Source organism: Meleagris gallopavo, chromosome 2 (assembly GCF_905368555.1).
Source record: "Meleagris gallopavo chromosome 2, MGAL_WU_HG_1.1, whole genome shotgun sequence".
NCBI classification, from domain to species: domain Eukaryota; kingdom Metazoa; phylum Chordata; class Aves; order Galliformes; family Phasianidae; genus Meleagris; species Meleagris gallopavo.
The window spans coordinates 36,713,839-36,737,759 of NC_139405.1; the positions used below are offsets into that span (position 1 = coordinate 36,713,839).

A 23,921-nucleotide genomic window follows, 5' to 3' on the forward strand; every position below is an offset into this window, starting at 1 on the left:
TGGCTTAAAAACTCTGCTGGATCCTCTAATTACCATATGTCTCCTGTAATATTTTCTATGCTCTCTCTTAAATAATGCAACAGTAACATTGCATTGCCAAAGACAGTAGGGAGGAAAACATTTTTATTTACTCCTATTTACTAAATCCTTAAAGCAAAGTTGACTGCAGTTTTATGGCTTCCTCAGTACTTGCTTCTTCTAACGCTTTAAATGATCTCATCCTAGGAACAATCAGCCCTTAAAAATTAAAGCAAGAATGAGCTGCTTGGGTTTTCTTTTGCTTGTTTCTTTTCCCCAGGCTCCTAAAGAATGAGTAGAATACTGCTTCACCAAATGTCAAGAAAAGACTGCATGAACAAGTAAACACAGGAAACTGATATGAAATTTACACTGTATTTCTTAAAGACAAGAACGTTCATGAGTTTTATATAGTGTGAGAGAGACTGTAGATTTAACATCCAAATTTACCAAGTGATGATAAATTCAATAAATAGATTTTTCTGACCTTACATGCAACTAGCACTGCAACCTCTTCCATCCCAGCACATTTTTATTGTTTAAAAGATTCACTTGAAACAGGGCAGCATGAATGATTTCATCAAGATCTCTGCTATTACAATGAATCATTAATATCCTAGTGAAAAATTTATTGTGATGAATAATACATTCAAAATGATGAGACAGAAAATGAAGCATTACTCTGCAATGTACCAGGGAATCAAAGGGACGTTATGGAAGTTGTCAAGCTAAAAAAAACACCACTTCTGGAAGGAAATCTTTCTAGATGTCATTTCAGATGCTCTAACTTTATTTCATTCTCTCACCAAATATTTTTATTGTAGTTGAAGAAAAAGCAAACAAGAAACATTCCTGCCTTCCTATAGTTATTAAGTCCAGGCATAATCATTATTTTTGGTCACAAAACTAGTTCTATCCTAAGGCAGCACTTCTTTGTATTCTTTGAAATTTATTTGAGCATACATAATTGTGAAATACAAAACTTTGTTATGCTTTCCCCCCCCCCCCCCCCAAAAAAAAAAAAAATTGTATCTATTGTACATATGGCAGAGTCAGCAGGATTGGATAATGAACTGATTAGACAGCTTTGATACTTTCATCATTACTCTGGAGTCAGAAGAGCTTAAGGTAATAATCATATCAGTGTAAATGGCACAGAATGAAAACTCACACAAGTAGAATAATCACTCTTTCCTGTGGCCTAAAAATTAGAGTAACCAAACACGTCTTTGTACTGCAGTACTGTACTGAGTTCTGGTAACCAAAATAACAAGCACATTGCTAAGATGGACTTCTAACACTAGTTAGTTTAGAAGGCAGCCCAAAACAAAAAAATACAGCGCTAAGATACAAGCAAAGAGCTATCATGAAGAGTTGATTAAACTTCAAAGGGGAATAAAGTATTCATTACACAATTGGTACATTTTTTTTGTCCATTCTGGTATACAGATTTGTATATAATACATCAAAGCTGGCAACATTATAAGCATATTCTTGTTCCAAAAACAACATATAAAATAGTCAGCAGTACCTTAGAGTTTGATGTGGATTCCAAAAAGCAAAGCCTGTTGCCAAATCCTTCTGCAGCGAGACACAATTTCTGTTGCTCCTTGAGAACAGTTGCAGTGCACTGCAGAACCACTTCATCATCCTTGAGGAAAAAAAAAAAAAAAAAAAAAACACAGAACAGTGGTTATACTTCTGACTTGGGGAAGTATATACAAAGTCATTGCTGAAAATTAGAAGCAGTAATCCATGAACACAAACCAAATTGAATCCCAGCATAACTTTAATTCTCTGATTAGAGAAAGTGGGCAAAAAAATGAAAATAATTTTAACTCCTATATATGTGGGGTTTTTTTGTTTACCTATCCTTGTAATAAAAATCAGTAAGTATAAAATGCAAATGTTAAAACACTAAATCTTTGCAGTAACATTGGTATAGAAGATGTTAAAAATCCTGATAGAAAAGAAGCAGACCCCTATTTATATTCCAAATTGGAATATATCACATATATATCATATATACACATACATACATATATACATACATATATACACATACATACATATATACATACATATAAACACATACATATATACACATACATATATATATATATATATAAAAATTATATTTTATATATATATAAAAAATTCAATTTAGAATATATTCACAATGGAATATATCCACAAACTGGAAAATCCCTTTTCAGAAACAGTTTTTGCTTTTGTTTTGTTTTAAGGACAAAATTATCATTTCCTAATAGCAATTACATTTACTTCAAAAAGAAAAGCTTACTTCAAGGTTAAAAAAAAAAAAAAAAAAAAAGCAGTGTTAGATCACAACTACGCAAAAACATTTTTTTTTTTCTTTCCTCTCCCTATCCTTTCTTCCTACATAACATCAGCAGATGTAAAGCCCAAGTAACCTTGTCACCATCATACATGGTGGTACATAACAACACCACCATGTTGGAGTTATTTAAAAAAAATGTTGCTGGAGAATATACCAACATTGTATCTCCACAGACAAACACTGACAACAGAGCAAGACTGCTACATTTACTACGTAAATCTCTATCAGCGTAATTATGTAACACCCATTCTCTCCCCCTGTAGACTGCTTTTAAAGAAAGTCTGAAAGGATTTCTACATAGCCTACCTGCAAAAATCCCTATATACTGACAGCTACAAAAATATAATTCAGTTTTGAATTAAGTCTCTGACAAACTTAATTTTAGTTAACCATCTAATGCACCACAACCTTGCTTGCTCAAGTTGACTGCAAACCAATTATACACTATCACCAAGCACACATACGTTATGTAGATGACAATTGCTGGAAGATTAAGAAAAGGAATAGAGCAACTCCTAAATTCCCTGATGCACAAATTTTCCTAATTTATTTCTGTAACATTTTTTTCTTCTTTTGCTGTAAAGTGTACATAATTAGTCAACATAATACATGTTAATAAACAATGGTGTTTGCCTGTCATATTCAATGGAATGATGTTAACAGATATTCAATCTAAACAAAATCTAATTAAAAATAGTATCTATATACTTCTGTAACTGACAAAATGGCATGCCCTTTCAGGTTCATATTCAGAACAATCAAAACAGGCAAATTGTATGGAATATACTATATTTAAAAGAAAAAGAAAAAAAAACGCCAAAGGAGTTTGGAAGAAATGGCAATAGCACAGACATAAAAGCCCTTCAGATGTTTGCACAGACTGATAGATAGTTCTGTTATTCTTGTTCTGCTGAATACTCGTCACTTCAGTTTCACATGAATTTACAATACTCATCACAAGTTTCCTCCATGGAAACTGGAAGATTTCTTATTATTTCCACAGCAATTTGCTATAACCACAGCAGCCTTCACTACTAAGCTCAGATGCTGCCTTGACTTGTTTTTGTTTTGCTGTTTTCAGATACAGGAAAAAATGGTACCAAGAGAGTAAGAGGAAGTAAGTGCCAGTAACCACAAGTTCTATGTAGGAAGTGGTACTGTCATTTATTATCAGATGTGAAAGATACTAACCATAACAGCCACATAGTCTGGTGCCTGATATTTCTCCACTTACTTTAAAATAAGAAGAAAACACACCCTAAAAAGCTATCCACTTAGCGCAGATATGAGATGGCTCTTCCTACCAATCTCATTTATTCTCCTGGTCAGGATTTAAACTTCTTCAAACCACACTTCGCAATTTGTAAGTGCAGTCATCTCTGTTCCAGAAACAGGAAGTAAGGAGCAAGGATGATGCTGCCTACCCAGAGTAACAGAGTTTGCTAAAGGGATAGCAGAATCATTACTCAGATTTCTAAACTGATAACCTGAGTCAGAAAGCTATTCTCCTGCCCTAGCTCTGTTTTGGCGAAATCCATTAATCCCAATAAACCCTTCCGTGTCAGCCAGTACATCAGCTCATAATTATAAGGATACATATCTTCCAGCAGAAAGACATTCTGCTTATGTTATGTCAGTTATCTGCACTGACTCAAACAGCACGAGCTACACAACTGCATTTATCATTTTGATTTTTGGAAACACATTTTACACAAATAGGTAGATTCTGTCTATGTTACAAAGCCCTGATAGTTTTCAAATCCAATTTTTGAAAAGCAAGGGGAGTTGTTTAAAACCTTAAAGAAGATACTATAAATAAATATATTATAAATAAATATATAAATTCCCCACATCATAGTAGTGTCTACTGCTAAAAATGTGTCCTAAAATCAAAGCAGCAGCAGCCACCACCATAAGCTGGTAAAGCACACGCTCAGAACTGCATTCCAGAAGATGAGACTAATGACAGAAGAGTATGAGGCTGCTGCCAGTGCATGATTAAGACAGCAAGTTCTCAAAGCTCCTTAATAACACTGACTTTCATCTCCTGTGGTTATTCAACGCTCCTGTGAAATCCGTTCAAACCTTCCAAGATTACATTAAACACATACTACCCAGTCAAGAAAAAGGTTAGCTTTTTTAAGAACAAAGCATGCCCTCATCTTTACAATAGGGATGTTTTGACTAGGTGTATTTTTACAGGATTGGCAATTTCCAGTTATGGCTGAACACAGAATATATTTCCTTGTAATATACAGTGGGTCTCTTTGCCCTGTTAAAGCTTGAAAATGTACACCTGTCCTGTGGTCCATTTTGACTAATGCTCAAACTTCTCAAGATATCAGTTCTATTAAAGGACCAAAACTGACTGCCACAGGTAGGCATTATCTACAGTGTTATCTGTGCTAGCACTGCTTTGATACAGACAGGTAATTTTGATGACAAAATTTTTGCATTTTAATTATTTTTCTGAAATCTTCTAGGTTTTGGGTTTTTTTTTCCCCCTTCTGTATGTTCCAGTATCTTAAATGTTCAATAATTATGCATAATTTTTAAACTTCAGAATTCTGTGCTTCAGTCCAAAGTGCTTCATGACCTTGACAATTGCATTTTGCTTCCAACTCAGGACAAAAATAAGCTTTTTTTTTTTTTTTTTTTTTTTTTTTTTTGCTATTTTAGTTTATTTATCTTATATATAGGATATATAGAGAGGATGCAGTAAAGTAAAACATGAATTTCTACTAATTTAAATAATGTTGCACTTTTCCTTATCTGACCCATTAAAGAATTACCTCTGTCAACTACACTTTGTTCTTCTACTTTTCTATGAGATTAGACAAATTCTGAAATAGCATACAGGACACTGAATGTCACATTTGCAAAATAAAGTATTCAAAGGTTGAAACTACTAAGTTCTGCTTGTACGTTCCAACTTGCTTCTAATGCTGTTTTATATGGCAAATACTGCAATTAGTGGAATATTTCCATCAATTTACACATGCTATAAATCAAGATCTCAGCACAGACTCTAATAGCTCAATCTTTAATAGCTTCTTCAAACTCCACATATGCAGCGTTATGCTTCACCACATCCCATTTAATGCTCAGCTGTGCAACTGAACTTTGCAATGAGCTTCAGTGCCAAAAACACTTTAAAAGTAGGTTATAATTAGAAATAAAGCCTGTACAAACTGCTTTCCACCAACAAAAAGCATACAATACTCCTTGACTTAAAAACTTTACTTCAGCTTCCCTTTGTTGTGTTGGAATAAGTATTAAATTATAAAACAGAATGAAAGATTCTAAGTCCCATAAGCCATCAAGTACAAGCCTTCCACAGTTACTGTCAAACATATGCTATAACAGGATCTACAAGTTAGTCCCCTGAAATGACCCTTGTGGTATGACCTACAACAGTAACAAAATCTTTGGTTTAATGTTAAGCATCAGAATATATGCACTGGAGACAACTTTTAGCATTTATGGGAGCTTTAATACTAACTGCCTAAGAGTTTCATTCTGTGCGATTTTGAAAGTAAAATGCAGCAAAGCAGAAGCTAAGTAACACATTAAGATGGAGCTTTTCTTTCTCAAAATCCCTGCTGACAGGGAACAGAAACCTAGATGCACAGGGTTCATTAAATACTACATTCCTAATGTGTAAGAATCACTATCAACATAGATTAACTATCTTGTGAACAATCCCATGAGAGGTACCAACAAAACAAATGCTCAAGGCTTAATACTACTTACTTTTAATTCTATCCTTGATGACCAACTAATGTGAAACTATTATCAAGCTCTTCTTTGAAATACCATCCAATTAGGGATGGTTGTTCTGGCATCTGAATGCAAATGAGGCCTATGACAGAGATAAGAAAAGGGCCCAAACTTTTAATTACCATATCATATCTTAAACCACAATACTACAACCCTCTGAGTAGCATCTCAGCCATCAGGAATTTGTGTTAAAACACTGTTCAGAACAGTGCTCATCCTTTACATAACAATGCAAGATAAAAAGCAGGGCTAAGACAACATTGCACTAGAGAAGGATCTGTTGGTTATGGTGAATCAAATGTTGATCAGTAGTCAACACCACTAGGCAGCTGTACAAAAAACAAATGGTTGTCAATAACACACAGCATAAAGGATAGATAACACTGTTCTTCATTTTATCAAAACAATTAATATAGAATAGCTGGTAAGAAGTTTTCTGAGGACAGCAGAGAATTTTCACTACCAATTTAGAAACTTCATCATTATAAGATTTTTAGAAGTATGCTGGAGGATTTATGCATAGCTTAACTTGTTGTAGGATGAGAAGGAAGAGAGTAGACTCTTCCAATCAGATAATTCTAATTAGTCTGGATACACTTTACGGTACATGTTTTAGTTTTATCCTGTAGGAGGAGTAATTTCATAAGAATTCAACATTATTCTAAAGGAAAGAACCTTCCAGACAGAAAATCCCATGCAAAATAGATGGAGTTCTAGAGGACCAGAAGCTGATAGCTCTTGCTACAGTACCAGGAAGCAGACTGCTAGTATAGCAACCAATTTATTTACTCCTCCTTTCCCAGAGCTCTATAGCTTACTCATCAAAATAATTTTGCCAGATTCCAGCAATGTCATGCTGATCTGCAGTAATAAAGACATGTAGCAGTTTAAAAATACATATGTAAAAACCTTGAGTCACGTAGATTCATATTCAGCACTTGTCAGAAAGTTTTCACTAGAGAACAATGATACAAAGGACCTGTCAGAAAGAAATCCCTATCTACAAGGCAAAAATAAAAACCTGTTATGCGCTATGTAAATAGAGTGAGGAGCTGTGGCAGAGTAGAGTTTATCTAGGGCTTGCACATCAACACTGAGCAGACTCACAGGCACAGGGCCCATCCCAGTCAATGGCTTCCACAGCCACCAGGCAGCAATAAAACACTCAATCACAAGGCAAAAGACCAAATCTGAATGAGTTACGTCAGAACAACTGAGTAATATGAGCACCTGTGCTCTCTGAACTACTGCACTGTGAAACAAATTACTGCATTTGACCTGAGCACTGCAGTGAACCGCATAGGCTAAAAACATCCTCAAATAGAGCACCCTCTAGTGGTATTAAGTGTGCACAGAACCGAAACTGATTTACTATCTATACTCAAAAGTTTCCTCTTCTGGCTCTGTATTCCACTGGCACATAATAACATCACAGTCTGTGTGACCTTGCCTTTGCATGTGCTACTGTATTTGTTCTTGATTGAGTTTTACTACCAAAAATATATCTGCAAATGAACATATTTCCAGTCAAGATGACTCATTTTATTATTTCTCGCCAATTAGCTCTGCAGCCCTACAATCCTAAAAAATTCCAAGTTCAGCTTTCAGTGCCTAATAATAATCTATCTAACCATAGTTAACAGAGGCTAACTCTGTATCTGACACAGTTGACAGATGAGAGGGGTTGAAAACATCTGCAATAAAGTATGCTTACCAAATTAAACAGAACAGCTGGTAAGCTGCTATCAGGTTTTTAAAAGCTCCAGTGTGCCAAATTTCTCTCTGATGTAATTCCACATATTTTAGGAATTCAGTAAGAATGCTATTACATTACACCCTCGCTCACTAGTTCCAAGCTTCCTGTTCTGCAATCAAAGGCATGATTACAGCATGGGATGTATCTTTGCTATATTTGATTCTACTGGTGTGAATATCAGCACCAGTAAAGACAGAGGTGACAGCACACTAGAAAGGGTGTCCACAAGATTCCACAGGCAAACACAAGAACATTTTATTAATGATCTGAGCCAGGCACTACACAAGCCTCCTCTGAGCAAGTGGCATATATCAAAACAACTTTTCCAAGTTCATGCAATACTTAGACTCAAACTGAACACATTCCTTTTGTTGTGTTCTTCCTACCCCAATAACAGATTCCACAGAGCAAGAAGTTGACAACACAACCTCTCACCCCAACTGATGCCATGAATGCTTCGCCTCCCCTCTGTATCATCCATTTCATGCAAGAATAGATGAGATAAATTCAGCAGATCTCAGACTTATCTTGTGAGCAGATTCAGGAGGCTAAGTCAGTAACACCACCATCTGCTTGAGTTTGCACATTCAATCCTAGATCACTTTCTCATCCTTTAATCTTTTTTCAGCAATAGTCCTTGATTCATTCCACTTCAGTGCTCTCTACCAAACTGATATTTCACAGCTCCCTGATTGATCATAGAGCTTTTCCTCTCTAATTCCCAACCAAAAATACTTACCTGCCACTGTGTTATCTTTGTTTTTCTGGACCAATGTTAAAGATTCATTCTAATCTCTCTGCTTCCAATTCTCTGTCAATGTATTTTTACCCAGTTTTTATCTTGAAGCTGCTCTAAGTTACAAGATTCACCCTCTCACTTCACACATTTCCCATGCGACGCTTTCTTGTCACCATGATAAGTCTACCACCTTTCTGAATTCTTGCTTCCTAGACTTTTTAATTCCATTTTGAAATATTCTCTCAGACTGCTGTTCTCAACTTCTCTTCTGAGTATCTTTGATGTGTAATTGATTTTTTCCTCATACCATAAAGAATTCCAAAAAGTTTATTAACATGAATTTTCTACATAGCTTAAAATGCCACAAAAGCACCATCCAACTTGATTTCTTCACGTCACTGTTCTGGATTCAAAGTGTATTTTGCTGTGAAAATCCAAGCTATAACACTGAAAAGACAATTCCCAGCTACTTTCACTACTATCTCTAAAGGAGATTTTAAATCTCCCATTAAAGAAACTGGCCTTCTCTCATTAAAAGAACCAGTATTCAACCTACCATTGGCAAGTTTCTGTGCTTCTACATTCAACTTATTGCTCTCATCTTCAAAAGAAAAGAAGTAGAGCATAGTAAGACAAATACAGACCAAGGTATTTAGAGAGCAACAGTTAGTGATTTTGATTTCTACACATTGATGCAGGTCAGAGCTCCATACGGCAGCTGTTCACCAAGTACATACTGCCATTCTGCCTTCAGTATGAAACACTTCATTTGTTGTTTTTCATTTATTGTTTAAACTATCTATGAAAAAAATACACCACATTTGCCTCTGGCCTTCCAGACATCTCTTGGGAAATAATCCTCAGTTGTATTCTGTTTTTCCTCACTTTTATAATCCACTACTTGCATGACGATCTCTTCCTTCTGTTCCACACGAAATTATACACACTTTCCAACCTTCTGCCACTCACTGGTTTAGTTTTTTTGTTTTGTTTTGCTTTTGTTTTTTCAGTGATCTCCTATTTTCAGCCTTTTATTTTCCCATCCTACATATACACACACACACTGCTCCTCCTAGCTCTAACTCCACTACTCCATACCCAGACACACTGAGCTGACATCTATCTCTGTACCTCTCTGCCCTTCTCTCACATCTGCTCCTACTATCAGGTCTTCTTCCTGGCAATCAGAACACACAGATGTCCTCTGCATAAGCTTTCCTTACAAGGTACGTTTTTATTTTTTTATTTTATTTTATTTTAACTTTCTTCCTTTCCTATGCTTGTTTAGTAAGCATAAGCATGTCTTCAAGAAGTGATGTCAAATCCACATTCAGGAGAATTTTCAGCCTTTCAGAAGAAAGCTACAGGAGCAAGGATGTCCATGGAACAGACAAGAGTATGCAAGCCATGATGTGTGCCCTGCTGTAGGACCTGAGGGACGGTTGATGGCCGTATCCACTCTCTGCCACCTGGGCTTCGGCTCAGTAGATCATGGCGGATAAAGAGAGCATTACTTCACAGAACTGACTGTTCATGCTGAATGGATCCAATGAAGCAGTGAGGACTAAGAAGCAACAGCATTCACCAAGAAAAAAAATTAGACATACTTCAGAGAGGCTTTTTCAGCTGAAGAACTCTCCTCTGCCTCATGACTACTCTAGCAGATACTTTGCCACACCAAGCAGTGGGAAGAAAGGAATAGAGGGCCAATAGCCATTGTCATTTCCCACATACCCAGTGATGAATCAGGATAGCAAGACTATTTTATTCATTCTTGCAACAGTCTTCAAAAAACCTCACAGTATTCAAAAAACAGAAAACAAAGAAAAAGAAATCAGGGGTCTTTTCCCACTAAATTGCAGTACCAGATTACAGCATATAACAACATAAGAAAGTCCAAATCTTAATCACATATACAAACAAATAATTATACCTATCATGTTGCCACTTCTTCACATACTGTGCAACAAAAAATAATTTCCATTTTAGGAGAGACTATTCTACACACCTTTGAATCTCTGTTAAGTAGACCAGAAAGTCTTGCTCCAACACTTTCAGATGTCTAACCATGTAAATCAGTCACCTATTTTATATCTTGTTTTGTTTACAAACTTGTCTTACATCCAACTGCTTTGTGAGATTCTGCTACCTGCCATTCACAGCTTGTAAATCACACCACTGCATCAACAGTCTTTAGCCCTGACATGTCCTAGGAAAAATGCAATGCTATGAACTAACAAATCTTCCTTTTGTTTGACACATCACAAGACCTGCCATGATCATAGGGCTTGCTTGGCAACAGTGTCTCCACAACAACTGTGTCATTTACCTCATATTATTTTTGAAAAGAGCACATCTAGAGGGTATAAAGTGGCAAAAGTGTTTTCCAAAAAAAAGCAGATGCAACCAGGCAAGGTGCTACAACCCAAAAATACTTTGTCAGGTGCCAAGTGTTTTAGCTGGCTCCTGAGCAGTTTCTGAAACTAAAGGATTTTTCTCGGCAACAGTAAAAAGTTCTGGAACAGAAGTTTACATGGGGCTGGATCCTCAGCAGCCTAAAACAGGCAATCTCTATGCAAACTTCAGTACACAGAGTATCAAAACACTTAAGCAGGTCTTAAGCTAACTAAATTATTTCCACCTAAAAATGATCATATAGAACATCAGATTTTGTATATTACTGTTGCTGTCACGTAGGATCTGCCAACATTCAAGTTCCTGGTGCAGATTTCAGGTCCAAACCATCAAGCAAACACAGTTTTTAGTCAACAGATTACATTTCTAAGTACTTTACTAAGTGCTGCAACTGGCCACCACTCAATCAATACCCGATATCAAAAGAATACCCCTTCCAGAAAAAAAAAAAAAAGAAAAGAAAAAAGAAAAAGTACTACAAAAAATGGGTAGCAATTTTAACAGTTGTTGCTTTGTGCTCTTTTTCATAGAATGAAAAATAACACTACTTCGGTCAGTGTGAAGATTCCTGCATAAAAAAAGCATGGCACACTGCAGTTGAAGATTTGTTATTAAAAACTGTGCTGATATTTACAGAACTATAAATAGATCCTGATGCATCTGCACTAAGCCTGTCTTTTGAAATAATAAAAATGTCTGGTTTACAAAGATTTTCTCTTTACCCCAGCTTGAAGGATACTCTTTCATTTTTAGCCATTTATCTCAAGTCCTTCAAGAGCATTACTGTGGAGCTGAAAAGCTGTGAGATTCAACTGATGCAATACATTTCGCAGTAACAACAAAGAAAAATTCAGTAAATCTTCAGATATCTAGTAAAGAGGCTTTCTGCCACCTGGTTTTCACACCAGCAGGTAATTCTTCACAGATTTTAATCAGATGTAGTGACAGAAGGCCACAGTGAACAGAGTCCCAAAAATATGTTACTAAGCAAGTGCAAAAATATACTTCTTAACTCACATACGTCAGAGCATAACGTTCAGTCTAAATTTATTTCCCGTTTCTTCCTCAGAACAAACTCAACAGTCATCACAAATGAATGAATAATATTATAACAGCAGAAGTATCTTTCAACTGCTTTTACTCTAGATTTCATGAGCAAATTCTTAAAGGTTATGCACAAACTCAATCATTATAAACCACAAATTCGTATTTGTATACTCATTTTTGGTATGCAAAAATACTCACTGTATACACATTTTCTACTAATCTCTATACATTCTACATGGCACTGAATTAAGGTGGGATTCACTTTATTTCCAACTAAGTAAAAGGTCAAAAATTAAACACAAAAACATTTGGCCATGTTTATTTATAAAGTGGAATTTATGGTCTTGCATTACACTTAAAACTACATTCAACAAACAATAACTGGAATGTATGTTCATCACAGATTAAAATACAAATTCGCAAATACTGCTTTTATGATCATACACTGATCTCATTTTTCCTCACTCTTTTTTGAAGAAATTATATATAATTATATTATTTCTTTTGTATTATATACATTATATAGTATATATAGTATATAAATATATTATATACAAAATTATATTATACATATTATATGATATATATAGTTATATGTATCTTATATTACATATATTATATATAAGAAATATATATAAGAAATTGCCATTACTTACAGCGTAATTTAAGAGTTCTGAGACAAACAGTATCATGTCATGATATGAGCTGCATTTTAAGATTTTCATAAATAAACTACAAGAAGGCCTCCAAGAAATCTGTTAAAATTGCTACATGAATGGAAAGATCAAAATTAAGACTTTTATTCTCCTATGAAGCTTTCATGGGCTGCCATTTATCAACTACCATTCTTACTAAAGATTGCACTATTACACTAACTGGAAATTAAAGAAATATGAGAAAAAGAAAATAACATTTCAAAAATAAAAGGGGATTCAGAATAGTAGTTTCATCTGGCCAAAGGAAATCAAGGTTTGAATTTCGGTAATTTCCTGCATACGTTCATGACAAAAAAGCTGTATTTACAAAAAAAAAAAAAAAAAAAAAAAACCTTTTTGAATGTAATACTTCTGAATTATTTAACTGAGTATATTCTGTGTAAAAATTAAGCACAAAACATCAGTTTCTATTGCCGTTTTCCATTCCTTCAGGTATGCTTATGACTAATACTTACTGCAGATTAACACAGGTTAATTTAAAGTCCCATAAAAGCCTTCACATTTCCCTCAAACATGTTTATACATATACAACTTCACATAGCTTGGATCATAATTATACTTCAACATTTACCTTCTTAAATCACTAATTTTAGAGTTAATTTAAACAACTACTAAGTACAGCAGCAAAGCAAGGCAGATAACAAGCCCTATATTAAAGAAGCTAAGAAACACAAGCTCTTACTCGTATTTTTGACTGCACTAAGTCTCTTTGGCCGGCTGAGCTTCTGTATACCACTTAGATTATGATTCATCACACAGAGCTTAAGGCATTTAAAATTCACCCAAATAAATCTACTTAGCTACAATCATTAGTCATTCAGCTATTTATTTATATCTACTCAGCCTAAATTACCTTTACAGCCAGTGGTGAGAGACTGATTTTCCAAAAAGAGAGGCACTGTCCCACAAAATTATTATTTCAGACAAACATGAGCGCCCTGTGCAAGTACCTGCTCTCCTCCATGTGCTCTACAATTATCAGCATAGGCCAGGACGACCACTGCATAAATGTTCCAGTTCAAGTGAGATGAATTTCAGGCTCAGCATACTTGTAGCAGCTTCTCCAAACAGTAAAAACTGAAATTAATGCTACAGAATTTCCCATGTTTTCAGTGAAACAGCAGCAGCATGAAGACTAACTCAAAATAAATGAGATTATCAAACTTTTAAAAACTGATAGAAGCTTTGCATAATTAAAGTTACGCTGCAACAAACAAATCAAATATACTGTAGAAATTGAGGCTTCACATAATCAGAACTGCCCTCTGCCTAGCTAAATTACATAAAAGCTGAGGAAAGGCGTACACTTTGGTGTGTGGATTTCATTCCAACTCACATGGAACACTTCATAATCACAACAAACTCTTAACTGGTCACTTCAGCTAGCAATCTGAAGACCTCAAGTCATTAGTCACACAATAAGAGTTCTCCACAATTTTTGTATTAACTTAAAATTGCGCACATACAGCACCATCAGCCCCCAGATGAGGGGCAGTAGATGGTCAGCCACAGAAGCTTCAAGTGACATGAGTTGTGAGCAGGACATATCTCAGCTGCTCTATGTTCTCCAAAACATTTAGAAGGAGCAGGAAGAACTGAAGAAAACAAAGGGAAGAAAGCTGATGAAATCTTGACAACAAAACACACCCTGTTGTCCTAGGAAGAGGAGTGGGATTGCTGCAAACTTTAGACATCCTAAAGCTTAACTGCAGCAATCCGTGTGTAAGTTGGTGCCTTCTTTGGGCTCTGTTTACGGTCAGAAAAAGAGACCTGCTCAAGAACTTACTTTACTACAAAAAGAAGTTAGATAACTACATCAGGCAGACTTCTAGATCCAAATTAATTATATCCTAAGAAGCAGACTTATATGGCCCTAGTACAATAAGAAGAAAAAAAATTAATAATAGAAAGTCAAAAGTGGTGCTATGCTTCTCATAACCAGCATTATCATAGAATTGCCTAAGCTGAAAAGGACCCATAATAATCCTCTAGTCCAAACCTGGCTTCACACAGAAGCACCCAAAACTCAAACCCTTTGCCTAAGAATGTTGTCCAAACGCCTCTTGAGCTCCAGCACTTTGGGTCATGACCACTGGGATTGTTCCAGGTCCCAACCACCCTCTAGTGCAGACCCTTTCCCTAACCCTCAACTTGACCCACTCCTGACGCAGCTCCATGCTGTTCCCTTGAGTCCTGTCACTGTTATCAGAGAGCAGAGATCAGCACTGCTCCTCTGGTCCCCTTAGGAGGAGCTGTTGGCTGCAATGAGGCCTCCCCTCAGCTACTCTTCTCCAGGCTAAACAAATCAAGGGACCTCCACCACTTCTCAAACATCTTGACCTCTAAATCCTTCACCATCTAAACCTCTGCATAGCCCTCCTTTGAACGATCTCTAGCAATTTTATATCCTGATATTGAGACACCAACTACACAGAGTGTTAAAGGTGAGACTGCAACAGAGCAGAGTGGGACAACTCCTTTCCTCATCCAGTCGAAGTGATGTCCTTATGCATCCCACAGTACGGTTGGCTCTTTTGGCACACTACTGACTCAGATTTAACCTGCTGTCAACCAGAACCCTCAAATGCTCTCCAACAAGGCTGCTCTCCAGCCTCTCATGCCCCAGTCTGTACATATAGCCAGTGCTGCCCCATTCAAGATGCAGAATCTGGCATTTAAATCTCATTAAACTTCATTTGGTTGGTGATTGCCCAGCTAGCAATTCATTGAGATCTCTCTGAAAAGCCTCTCTACCCTCAAGGAGGTCAACAGCTCTTCCTTTTGTAATCTGCAAATTTAAGAAGTATGCATTTGAGTCACGTATCCTACTCATTTATAAAAACACTAAAGAGAACTGGCTCTAAAATGTAGCCTTGTGGAACCCCTCTAGTTACCATAGTTGTTTTCTTCATATACAGTTTTTATGGGCAAATGTAAGCCAATAAAACTTAAATAACAGTTGCAAAGTACAGATCAGAAATCATTGATTCTTATACTAACACAGAAATATACATAACAAAAAAAAGCATACCAGAGCATATTGTTAGAAATACATCATACAGATAATAGAACTGGATTTATGCACACTTATATTTATGCGTGCATTTATTACTAATAAATCAGCATTACTGTAATTAACAACTTCTGGTTTTATTTAGTCTCCAACCCCTTAGAGTTCACCTCAAATAACAATTAGACATAAAAAGTTTAAAAAAGTGTCATAAATTTTAAGAATATTTATGGCTACACTGAGAATTTCATAAACCTTGCTCAGCAGGTCATTTATTTCAATACCATAAATGCAAAACAAAATGAAATATATATCTTTCTTATAAGAAAGATATGGGTGGATAAAGTCAATTTTGAGCAGATTCAGTATAAATACTCACACTTAGAACAAAACAGAAAAACAACTTTCCCTTGATTTAGAAGCTTGAAATTACTTAAAATGTAAATATTGAAGTAAAACAGATCTCACCTAGGAAGAGATGCTTAGACTACATAATTTCAGAGATGATTTGCAAATCTAGAAAAGTTTCTGTGTTTCATAGTTCTCACACAGCCCAACACTTCCCAGATGATTGAGACCTAAAAGCCTGAAGTCTTTTACATACATTAGCAACTCAGAAATTAAAAGATATATAGATGCAGTAATAAGAATACAGAGGCAGAATCACTAACTGACAAAAAAAAAAATTTAAGAGCATATATATTCCAGTCCTCATCTTTGGCATTCTCAAGAAACACATTAATAATATACCATTCTGAGACTGATCATATTTACTTCAGCGACATGCTGAGAGCATTCTGGAAGGTGCTTCTTTTGGCAGAAACATACAGCACTGTAACATATTGCTACTGGTTGGCAGAACCTAACAAAATCAGATTTAAATCATTATTAAAGTGGCAATATCAAAATTAAGTTAGTCAAGGTGTGTCTTAACAAGATCAATTTTGCTCAAAAAGATAGTATAAAAACATGTTTATTTTGCAGCCTGGAAAATCTCTTCTGGTAAACGCATCTGTTCCATTTACACAGATGGACTTACACATCTGTTCAGTTCTGTTTATCAGCTTGAAAAATGGGAGTAAAATCAACAACAGAAACAAAATCTCAACAGATTCTGGGGTGTCTCTCTATTCACGGCCTATACACAAACTTTGCCTTTCAGTAGTAGACTTTTTTTTGTCAAGTAATGTATAATCAACCATGCCTGAAATAAACGTATATACTGGAGGCACTGGAGGATATCAGATCTGTACCAGAAACTGGTAGGCATATGGAGCATGCAGAACTGTTATTTGTGGATAAAAGCTAGTTTTGCTGAAATGAAACATGATATACAAATGCTACAGCTTATTAAATTCTAAGCACTAGCAGCATTCCTATACTCATTGCAGGTTTACCTGTCCCTGCTACCATTGCCTGCGCATTTTCTTCTTGCTCTCCAGTTTGACCTGGTTTAGCCATGCTGGTCTATTGTGTTCCTTTCATGACTTCCTACATCTGGGGTTGGAAATCTCTTGTGCCCTAGGGAAAACTTCCTTAATGATCTGAGAGCTCTGCTCCGCTCCCCTGTCCTTGAGGACAGATTCCCAGGGGTTTTACTTTACTATTTCCCTGAAGAGCTGAAATTTAACTTCCTAGAAGGAGAAAAAGGATTACTGGGGACCCTAAAGAGGGCTGAACAGGAAGTTACAAAAAAAATCACTTTTAAAACCAAAAGACGTTTATGCCATTTCATACTTTTGTATATTCAGGTTTTGTGTTTTGACCTTTTGTTTGGTTGATTATGTGTTTGTTGCCTGTCTGGTTTTTTATGTTTTTTTTTTGTTTTGTTTTGTTTTTATGTTTGCTGTCTTTTGTTTTTGTTTTTAAAAAAAAAAAAAAATAAAACTAAAAATGGAAAACTATCTACAATACAAAAATTTCTGCATCAGAGCTCTATCAGTTACTCACATCCTTAGCATTTACTGGAAACATTTTGTATTCAGAAGTAAATATATTCCTATTTAAAATAAATCCTGTTTAAAAAGAAGAGGTTATCTACAAATATAGCACAAACCACTTTATTTGTCACTTTTGCTAGCTGTTGGCTAAGAATCAGGACACTTACACAATTTTCTAAGAATGTCTAAGCAACCACCAAGGCAGAGACAGAAAACAAGCTACTCTCCAAGAACCATCATGAACATCAGGGGGATTAAGATCCCTAAGAATTACACAAGTTTTAAATAGATATCTGAACATGAAAATAAATATTGACAAAAATATTACAATAATAATGGTTTGTGCTTATGTAGAATTCTCATCAGAATTGTAACCAAAAATGAAAAAAACACATTCAAAAATGGAGGAAGACCTAGAACTCTAAATTGTTGAAAAACGTTTTCATCAGCTTTTTGCACACAAATGAGCAGCACGCATTCAAAATTAAAAGATGCTTCCCAAACAGTTGTTAATTATCTTGGACCGATAAAATAGTATACACAATTAGTATTCAAACTGAGACAAATGCTGAAACTTTTCTAGAGAAGAAACGAGGAAGCTACATGAGCACTATGCTTCCCACCTCTCTGTTTCAGGAGCCCATCTTGCTCAAAATCCTTATTTCAGCTCAACCCACTTCTCTCCTCTTTAAGGTAGCAAGCACACACAAGGATACAAAGGGCAATGCAGATGCTGCTCAGCAAAGCACCAACAGCTAAGCTTTTAAAGACTCTTGTGGATTCCACACCAAATGCAAGGTAAAGGCAGCTGGAAGACTGGCTGAGCTATATTTATTTTTTGCATGAAGCGAACAGAGTGATATTCTCAACTTTGTTACAATGTACTATAGAAGGTTTTCTCAGACAAAAGCAAGTAATCAGCCAAGTCTTCCAAGAAGGAGACAAACTGACCACAGCGTAGATACCAAGTGAAGTTAGCTAGTATTTGCTACTTTCCCTCTCTTGAAAGGGGGCTTGTGGAGAAAGTGATCTTGGCTTTGTTCTGTATGGCTTATATCTTCTGCTTTCCAGATAATCGGTTAAATGTTTTCTCTGCTTTAGTAAATTAGGACATTCAACATTTTTAACCATCTGACCAGGATTTACCCAGGATAAATTACAGATGATTCACCTATTGTTATTCTAAATTCCTTTATTAGTTTACAAATAATTTTGGTATTTGGATTTTGTTTTGTTATTCTATGTTTTTTGGTTTTGTTTGTTGTTGTTGTTTTTTTTCTTTTCTTTTTTCTTAATGCTACACAGAAATGGGACTCACTATTTACTCAGAAAATATACACCAGCCCTGTCTTACCTGCTCTGAATCCCACAGACAGAATCTCTCACAAGTGTAATTACCACAAAAAGCCCTCTAGAACATATAAAAGCAGCTGTAAAACAACATATTTCTTGTTTGGTTGGCAAGGAAAGAGTTCTTCCTCTATTCTTTTCAGTAGCAATGGTACTGAGCCTGTTTTGCTCATTTTTAATCTTAGTGTTCCATATATATTATTATATATATATATGTATATATATATATTAAGTTCAGTGTAGCCTAATTAATTGGGGCTAATACTTCCTGGAGATTATTAAGAGAAATATACATTAAAATCTGGTCTATGATCCCATTTTCATAATGCATGAGTACTAAAACAGCCATTTTAAATAACTTTGTCCCATAAATGTTTTAATTTTTAACGTAGAAATGGTTAATACAAAAAATAAAATTTAGCAGAAAAAGTAATTTTGTTTAAAATTGTCTTCTCCACGGATATCTTCAATGGGCTCTGATATTATTATAGCTATATTACTGATCTCCAGTTGAAAGAAGATAATTTTCCATCTGGTTCTCAAGAACTAGAGATGATTCATTTTTGCCTCATCACTGCCACTGTCTTTTGGCATATTTTCCTATGCAGGTGCCCATTTAAGCAAATCTTTCTGATGCCAGAAAAAAACTGATGATTGGATTTAGATGTTCCCATTTGTGCCATATTTTTACCTGCTATAGGTAAAATACAGTTATTTAGTGAAAATGTATATAGTGAGTAGGATTGTTTAATTTGCAACTGCAAGCAGCGTAAGAAAATTTCTTGCTGTTGCCCATTTTTTGTCCTGTAAATACCCCAAATAGACACTGAGCTTTTTAGGGTTGTTGGCTGTGTGGGTTTCTTCATGGCTTTTTTGTTGTTGGTAGTAGTGTGTTGTTTTTGTTTTGAAATAAGGTATTTTCATGAGCTCTAATAACTACAACAATACTTTACAGTATTGCCAGACATAAGAAAAAAAAAGACAAGCAGATGTAGTCCCATCATCCTCCTCCATACTTCTCATATAGTAACACTGAATACACTGATTTGCCACCTAGGGATAGATTTAAACTCCAGATCTGTATCCCACACTACTCACACTGAACCAAGATGGGGGAACAGTTTCCTTGTGAGGATCAGCCTTCTAAAACACTCTTCATAGACTCACCATTATCAAGTAATAACTGGAAAGGCTACCAGATTTTCCTTATTCACAGTTAAAACTGCAAAAAAAAGCATATGAGCCCATGCCAGCTCAGGCACAAACACAAGAATATTCAGTGCCTCACTGTGTGCCTTTCACCGATGGAGAACATAACCATTCCTCCATCAGTTAATCAAACTTGAGTCTTTTTCCAGCATAGTGAGGATACAGGGTAAGGGTCTGTTATTACCAAATAATGGTAATGGCAGCACGGCCTATGTGTTATGATCACATACGTTAAATAGCTACTTCCACTTGTATTTGAATCTCTGAGTATAAACATTTATGGCAGAAAATGAACGAAACTTAAAATTAGGATAAAGTCTTTTCTACTACTGCTGAGGACCTTCTTACATTACTAAAGTAGTGTAAGCTTATTTGCTTTTATTTATTCAAAGTCAAAAAGTGGAAATAAGACAAAAGCTACATAAGCAGTGAACTATGGTCTAAAATACAGTACTTTATCATACCGTGGAAGTTAATGATTTAATAAGATAGGTGAAATCTGAAGCAATACATACACAATTCTAAAAACTACTGGAATTAACGGGGCAAACAGGAAAGATGTGCAGACTCTCAAGAAACCAAAATATTACTGATTTGTAAACATACAGCTCTCAAAATTAGGTTCCTGAAAACCTGTTTCATTAGTAATAAAGATTTTGACAACTTATTAGATTATTGCATTAGAACTAGATCCTTGGTGTTCTGTTGAGCCTTTCCTTGACTTTGAGGTTGATTTTCCTGCACTGTAAGTTTGTACTTGTATTGAGGTAATAATATAACTCAGCAGTTAGATATTTTGTGTCATTTCTGAAGTCCTTCTAAAAAGAAATCGTGTAAGTATTAGAATTTAGTTCAATAATTGTTAAGAGACCCAGGCCAGGAACCCAACATCTGGGTTGTTCAATTAAAAAAAATGGAGAAAAAGATTTAACAATACTAATGGACTATCTGTGCTAGCAGTAGTTAATTAGTAATGAACAGGAAGGCAATGATCTTCATGTCACCACTCCAAATATATTTGTATGAGTTACAAGCCACTTCTGTGAGCACAGAACTGGACTTTATATCAGCTCTGTCTACATGAAAAGCACTAATTGGCCCTTCCTTTCACACACAGCGACACAGCAGACGCTGCTGCATTAGGCAAAAGGATATCACCTCTGAGTTCATGAGTCATAAACCACTGGTGAAATCTTCTGGGCACGATATGCTGGCACTGCCCATCTTCAAGCATCTCCACTTAACAAGTTCTGCCTCTTATTGTGCATATTTCAAAATCTCAAATCCTATGAATACCATTTTATTTCTAAACCTAATTTAGCAAATATTTTCCTCCATTTTGGGCTATAAACTGCTATAACACAGAAAAGCAAGTACAAATGAGTCTGTTCCCTTTAACTGTTCAAGTAGACGTGGACCACCTGAGATAACAGTCAGAGGCAGGGAGACTCCTATTCTGCATGGAGGCTGGTGAGAGACAAGTCCCACAGGGGCACTCAATGTTCTGATGCCTCTTTCTTCCTCTTTTAACAAATCCCTAGGTCATCCCAAAGACACTCTTCACCAGAAACACAAAGCCAAATCATACAATCACGGAATGGTTTGGGTTGGGAGAGACCTTAAATGTCATACAGTTCCAACCTGCTGCTGCAGGCTAGATCAGGCTCCCCTGGGACCGATTTGACCTTAAACACTTCAAGTTTTGGGGCATCCACAACTTCCCCAGGCAATCTTCATTTCTATTTCAATAAGAGAAATATGCCTCCACCATAGCACATTCGAGATCTGCCTGCTGACAGTCATTCTTGCAGGCACCTTTGCAGTAATAACTCATTAATGACAGGCCTCCTGCCTTCCTGTGCAAAAAAAGACAGGGTTCAGAATACAGTATTTTGGAAAAACAGAAATTGTAGATGTTTGGTCCTATCTAAACCAGTTTTGAAGGACAGCAATTAATGCTTATCTTCAGATGCTTGTTTTATAAGCCATCAAAAAAAAAAAAAAAAATAGAGGGAGCTGCTTTCCACAGAGATAACATTCACATCTACAAAAAACACCATTACAGTTGTCTACCTGACTGGCAGACCTTAGAGAGGCCAGTAGACCAGTGACCAAATCTGCACTGACACTCAGCTTCTCTGCTATCTGCAGAGCAGGTGCTGTCAGTGAGGACTGAGACTCCTAGTAGGCAGGAGTGCCATAGCAAAGTTGGCACAAACATTTCCAGGTTTTCCAGTCTCAGTTCTACGGTCAGTCAATTGCCTCAGTTTTTAGAATTTTAGCACAGAAATTCTCATATGAACATGAACTATATTACTGTAACAAATAATGCACTTTAACATTAAATTTTGAGTTTTCCTAATTCACTGTATTTAGCATCATATACTGTAAAATAAAGTGTGACTTTTAGGATTGACAGAAACAACATCCAAACATAAAGTACTGTTCATGTCCTTCCAACACACTTCCTACAGCACTTGCTATTTCAGGCTCAAAAGATGTCTGCAAGTTCCAGAATTGTCCCCTCTGCAAATCTGCATATACAACCACTCATTTAGATGGAAACCAAAGTAATCACAAAAAAACAGTGACTTCCTCAGTCATGGTGGTTTCCTTGTTATCCCAGTTCAAATAATCTATTTCATATTTTAACTAATATTAATAGTTCTCAAGGAAATAACATTAAAAAAAATCCATTGATCTTCCCTTGTCGACTTACTAGCTTGAGAAACACAAGTACAAGATTAACAAGTTGTTTATTGAAAAGAGATAAAATATAAAGAAGAAAAATGGAGGAGGAGAAAAAGAATGCAGCAGAAAGAGAAACATAGTATAATTCAGTGACACAAAATAACCATAGCGGTTGAAAAATTTTTGACTTGTGAGGATTCCATAACTACTGTCCCACAACTACAGCTACCTACCGCAAATTCAGATCAGAAAGCTACAGATAATAAATATCCAGGGCCCTTACCAAAGAATGCTTTAAACCCATTTGCAATCAAGGATCCTCCAATACGACATTGCAAAGAGCCTTGTACAAAGCAAGGAAGGGAAAAAAAAAAAATCACTGCGATACTAAGAATATTTAAAGAAAGGGCAGCAGATCAAAAAACCACAGAAAGGAAAGAATATTTTTGTGTCTGATGTCTAGTCTGGTCCAATTAAACCACAAAATAGGGCACACACAGAACTAAATTATTGAAGACTTTCAAGCATGCTAGTAGCAACTTCTAAGGCTCAGCGCAATAAGAGATTAAGGAGAAATAATTTAAGCATTCTCTCCATAAAGCCACAAAAGCAAAAAAATTATCTGAACAGTCTGCTGATAAACCTAGCACTTAAGAATTACTGAAACTCATGCAAAGGCTTATAGATTAATTAGGGCAAAAGACTGAGGTTAATAAGATAAACTTTTCATTTTGAAATTATTGCTTTTGTTTCTTTCCATCATTTCTGTCTTATAACATAGAGGAGATTAAAGTAATACCTCCAGATTCTTAAACGTAGTTACATTTTAATGGCAAAATGTGTCTTTTGCTATAGCAAAACACAAAAATACCCTTATTAGTGGCCAAATAA

The 23,921-nt window shown here is 35.8% G+C and overlaps 1 protein-coding gene across 1 annotated transcript in view; it reads right to left on the minus strand.

Moving 5' to 3' along the window:
* Positions 1-23,921, minus strand: part of RYR2 (ryanodine receptor 2) — a 352,078-nt gene that overhangs the window by 255,927 nt on the left and 72,230 nt on the right. Inside the window, 1 exon segment of the mRNA XM_085219664.1 lies at positions 1,550-1,669. Within this exon segment, the coding sequence (XP_085075790.1) occupies positions 1,550-1,669 (120 nt within the window).